Source organism: Rutilus rutilus, assembly GCF_951802725.1.
Source record: "Rutilus rutilus genome assembly, chromosome: 1".
Lineage (NCBI taxonomy): Eukaryota > Metazoa > Chordata > Actinopteri > Cypriniformes > Leuciscidae > Rutilus > Rutilus rutilus.
Window position 1 is genome coordinate 71,655,430 of NC_140209.1, and position 5,509 is coordinate 71,660,938.

At 40.1% G+C, this 5,509-nt stretch overlaps 1 protein-coding gene across 1 annotated transcript; it reads left to right on the forward strand.

Moving 5' to 3' along the window:
- Window positions 1-1,072: 1,072 nt before the first annotated feature.
- LOC311305538 (uncharacterized protein) lies at window positions 1,073-3,374 on the forward strand. Its single transcript, XM_084433310.1, has 6 exons — window positions 1,073-1,191; window positions 1,581-1,901; window positions 1,999-2,328; window positions 2,486-2,545; window positions 2,691-2,771; window positions 2,883-3,374. Exons 1-6 carry the CDS (start codon window positions 1,131-1,133, stop codon window positions 2,936-2,938), a joined length of 909 nt encoding a protein of 302 aa, XP_084289436.1. The 5' UTR covers window positions 1,073-1,130; the 3' UTR covers window positions 2,939-3,374.
- The last annotated feature ends 2,135 nt before the right edge of the window (window positions 3,375-5,509 follow it).

Here is a 5,509-nt window from a genome sequence, read left to right on the forward strand (position 1 = left end):
GAGGCTACGGCAAAATAACCACAATAAAGAAAAGAAAAGATGTATGTAAAACTTAATTTAGGCAAGGCAAGGCAGCAGGAGCAATCTGCCTCAATGTTGACATACGAACTGACACAGTGGAAAAACAGCCCTTTGCGCCAGTCTTCACAATCCTTCTTGATGTTGCTGCTTAATTGCGGTACAGCTACCCGGCAGGTGCTTTGCCCAAGACCTTCAGTAATACACAGCACGATTACCCGGAAGCGTCTGGCAATCAGTCAAACACACCTTCGTTGCACAGGAGAACCACATACCCAAGCAGTAACAAGACTGAAAATGTATCTGGACACCAGAGAATCTCTCTAAGCCCAACAGTGCAGACTGTTTTATAGAAACTGGCCTAGACACAAATGGGTTGTTTAGCCACTCACGGCTATCTGGGTGACGTCGTCAGGGGGCTACCGTAGCTGCAGAGGGACAAACTTCAACCAGACAGCGACTACTCTGCCGGTTACACATAGCAACACCAAAGGACTGGAATACATGCAATAATGATTATTTTCATCCTTCATTCTGAACCCTGTCTGAAATGACTGGTGGCGTGTCCCTTAAGGCTTGACAGTGAAACGGCCACTGTTATGATTGGTTAATGTCATTCCATCATTTACAGACAAAGCATTATGAAATGATTCTCTTACGGTTTGTGATGCTGCTGTCAGATCAATACAGTTGCTGCTTCATGTCTCAACTAAAGTTTCTTCACAAACTGTGCATTTCCCCTGTGCACTTCAGCGCTATACAGATATATATATATATATATATATATATATATATATATATATATATATATATATATATATAACTATAATAACTGTAACGATAACTAATCCAGATTACAAGTAACCCAGTTACCGGGTTTACATCCAACACTCAACACATTACAACACTCAATACTCAATGAAGCTTTATGTTGATTGTCTATATGAGCCCAATCTACAGAGAGGACAAAGTTATATCACTATATAACAACGGATTTAAACACTCGGTTGATCAGATAAACAGGAAGTTAATAACCACAGGAGGAGCTGATGATGTTTAAAGGAGGAGCTGTAACTATATATAATGAAGAGGAAGACTGACAGAAACAGAAAATGGCTGATAAGTGTGATCTGTGTCTGCTGGGACTGATCATTCTCTCTTCACTTCTCACAGGTAAAGAAATCTGTATTTTCTCTAAAGACATTTAGTGGAATTAGTCTGGAAAGAGTTCATTTGAACATGCTCAGTTTATTCTTGCACACATTCACGTTGTGATCTCAGAGTTGTGTATTGATACACACAGATCATACTGTATTATTCCTGATACTGGACATAGTGTCACTCAAACATCTGATGATGAAGAATTATCTTCATATTAAGAGTGTGTCAGTGATTTGAACAGCTCTCTGATAAAGACTAATAGTTTATTCTGGAGAGTGTGTGGTTTGCTTTAAGTCAGGAAAAATACTATGATTTAAAACTTCTGCTTTTTATGCTGGTGTGTTTTATGTTTCATTTATTAATATATATCATAATGATCACTGAGATATACTGTGTTTCAGGAACCAGTGGAGCGTTTGAGAATGTGTTCATCAGTTCTGGTGGAAATGGCTCTCTGCCCTGTAATGAAGCTCTTTCTGACTGCAACTCAACTACATGGACCTACTCTAACAGATTCAGTGATTCAGCAGGAGCTGAACTGATTTCTGGAGGGATAAAGAAGAAAGACACAGAGAGACATGAGAGACTGAGACTGGAGTCTGACTGCTCTCTGAACATCAAGAACGTCACAGGAGAAGATTATGGATTATACACCTGCCAACAATATGTGAATGGCAGACCACAAGGACCTGTTGCTTTTGTTTATCTGCATGTTCTTCATGGTAAGTTTATGATTATGTGGTCAATTTAAAAAGGGCAGATTCTCCCTTTAGACTCAGATGATGATTGAAGAGTCTGTGATTTGTGTCTTGTGTTCAGTTTCAGTGTCTCCATCATCATCATCTTCATCCTCACAGACTGAGATCAGTCCAGGCCGCTCTGTGACTCTCTCCTGTCAGTTGTCTTCATTCGACTGTAATTATTTGGTCAGTTCTGATGGAGTTGAGCTGTTGTGGGTGAATCAGACTGGTGTTGATCTGAAGACAGACTCCAGATATCAGATATTATCATCATCAGATCAAGATCTCTGTATCATCATCACTCTGACTACAACACTCCTGAATGAAGATGACAACAGAGAGTGGAGATGTCAGCTTACTCGCAGAAATCATCTCGAGACCTCAGTCAGATACACTGTCAAGTATTCAGGTGAGAAAACACTCTCAGATTTGTGAAAACTTCCACAGATTGGCTCTACTAGAAATGATATTCATCATTTCTGTGATGTGAAGCTCAAGTATGTGATGATGATGTTGTGTATATGTTGCATTATGTGTTGAACTGAACTAACAGACGTGATCCACAGATCCAGCTGATCCAGCATCAGAAACTGAAGTCAGTGTGACTGCTCTATCATTATACAGAGGTACGACACGTTCATTTATACTGACAGCTTTATAACATTAAACTATCAGTCAGTCTGTAAATGCTTCATCAATAACTGTTGATAGTTGAATACCCTTGACTTCAGTCATGTACAGTTTCTCTTCTTCCTCTCATGTTTCCTGCAGTGATTGTGATTATTGTTGAGATGGCAGTGTTTGCTGCTCCTACTGTGATTCTTCTTCAGATCATCTGTGCAAGAAGAGCTGGTGAGTTTTGAGCCGCACACAATCTGATGATTCACACTCATCTGATCTGGAACAATCTGCAATCATGATAAAAACACATACGAGAGGTCAGTCAATGCTTTTATTTTGCAGGGAGGAAGGACTCGAAGCACCCAGAGGAAATAGAGATGCCGACAATATTAGAATAAAATACTGATGAGTTTAGAGCCAATCTGCAGCAATATTTACAATAGCAAAAACTTACAGAGGATTGTTCATTGTTTTATTTGCTTCTTCTCAGAAAACAGAGAAAAAACTCTGAGCACTTATAGTGACAATCATGTTTAGATTAAAATGTTTTTTTTTTACATATAAAAAGCCAGATTTATTTTCATTTATATGGATTTTATGGATATATTTGCCTACAGTGTTGAAAGTCATTATCTTGCGCTTCATATGTAAACTGCTTTAAATATAATATTAATACAGTAATGGACAGACTCAGACTGTATAATCTCTCTCTGTTCTGTGTGATGGAGCTGATTTGAGGATTCTTGGATCTTTCTTTCATTCCTGTTTTTAGCATCTTTTTTCATTTTGAATGATTGCTATAATTTTCTTAATTAAACCTCTGCAGTTGTGTTTAATAAGTCTCCTTTCCTGAGATGTTTGTTAGGAATATGTTAATTCCCCTTCATGAGCTGGTAATGTATCTGTAAGTCCACTGAAGCGAGTTGTAGTTGAGAAGCCGCTTCAATAACCGAGAGCTAGATATTGGGTCTTAAACACCTCACGACACCCTGAAGGACCCACTGAGAGGTCAGACTTGAAGCACTGTTCCTGAGATGCTCTTCTTGGTGGTTAACTGTAAGCAGCAGACAGATCCAGCAAGAGGAGAACTGAGGATTCAGAGGCTCCTCTTGCCAGTCTCAGAGCTTCAATAACCGAAAACAGGGCCGTCTCAGTTTAGTGGCGCTTCTGAAGCCAGACTGGTTGTTGTCCAGGAGGATGTTCTGTGTGAGAAATGTAGATAGTTGGTCGAAAACGACTCGTTCAAGTGTTTTGGCAAAGTGGTCCAGAAGTTCAGGGAGGCGGAAGTTAAATCAGTGGTGCTTGAGAAATACATCCCAGATCTTCCAGAGCATTTGTAGTGTTGATAAAGGAGTCTGGATCTGATATATTTCTCAAGGCTGGAGAGAGTAAAGCAGAACGTTATCATCCATGTGTAGAAACTCCCTGAAGACAGTTAATATCTGCTTTACAGACGCTCATGTGCAAATGCAGATTTATTTTTTTACCAAGCTGATGCTAATAATTACTTTACAATACTTTTAAAATCTGTTTTATAATTCAGGAAACTGCTAAAATAAGGAAGGGAGACTAACAGTAATGCTCTCGTGTTCAAAAGAATATCTTATAAACTGTGTTCAGAGCAGATGTGTGTTGAGATAGTGCGGTTCACAATACGCATGTAAAGCAACATTTCACTGTGGCATCGTGTCTCTATACAGCAACTCTAGCAGGATTTAATCACTCAGTTGATCAGAACAGAGGAAGTTAATAACCACAGGAGGAGCTGATGATGCTGTAACTATAGATAATGAAGAGGAAGACTGACAGAAACAAAAGATGTCTGATAAGTGTGATCTGCGTCTGCTGGGACTGATCATTCTCTCTTCACTTATCTGTGGCTTTTTCTGCATGTTGACGCTAGAAGTGTTTCAAAATCCACAGATGCGTGCAGTGATTTACAAATGCACAGATAGCGGTTCACAAGTAAATGCCAGGCAGAGTTGTGTTTGTGACAAAACACATTTGTTTAATTTTGGGAGATTTTTATTTACTTGTGAGAATTTATTTGTGGATCTTAATCTATTTATTTGTGAATTTGATCATTTTTTTGTGAAACTCTTTACATTTGTTTGTGAATCTCAATCTATTTATTTGGAATAATGCAACAATCCTAACCCCATACTTTTTAGCCAGCAGCCATATCACCCTGTAGCCCAAGACTGGTTGCCCACTGAAGCTAAGCAGGGCTGAGCCTGGTCAGTACCTGGATGGGAGACTCCTGGGAAAACTAGGTTGCTGCTGGAAGAGGTGTTAGTGAGGCCAGCAGGGGGTGCTCACCCTGTGGTCCGTGTGGGTCCTAACGCCCCAGTGTAGTGATGGGGACACTATACTGCCAAAAGAGCACCGTCCTTCGGATGAGACGTAAAACCGAGGTCCTGACTCTCTGTGGTCATTAAAAATCCCAGGATGTCCTTCGAAAAAGAGTAGGGGTGTAACCCCGGCATCCAGGTCAAATCTGCCCCTTGGCCTCTGTCCATCATGGCCTCCTAATCATCCCTATATACTGATTGGCTTCATCACTGTCTCCTCTCCACCAGTAAGCTGGTGTGTGGTGGGCGTTCTGGCGCAATATGGCTGCCGTCGCATCATCCAAGTGGATGCTGCACATTGGTGGTGGTTGAGGAGATTCCCCCCTTCCATATGTAAAGTGCTTTGAGGTCTCAGAAAAAGCGCTATATAAATGTAACGAATTATTATTATTATTATACTTTTACTTTGGGACTTTTAGGATATTGGAAATTTCAGTGAAACTTAAGGTGTGTGAAAACCCCGTACATGTCCATACACTTGAGATGCACAGAGATGATCAGATACAGGACATTTCACACACTAGATGTGTTCAGAGATTTCAAGTATACCAGCAATTGCTGATGTTGTAATGTTTAAATCCTGGTAAGCATGAGGCCAAGAAAATGGTCAGTTCTTAA

Coding starts and splice junctions, on each gene's coding strand:
- LOC311305538 (XM_084433310.1), top strand. CDS start 1,131: ATGGCTGATAAGTGTGATCTGTGTCTGCTGGGACTGATCATTCTCTCT. Junction 1,192..1,580: donor TCTCTCTTCACTTCTCACAG/GTAAAGAAATCT, acceptor ACTGTGTTTCAG/GAACCAGTGGAGCGTTTGAG. Junction 2,772..2,882: donor CATCTGTGCAAGAAGAGCTG/GTGAGTTTTGAG, acceptor TTTATTTTGCAG/GGAGGAAGGACTCGAAGCAC.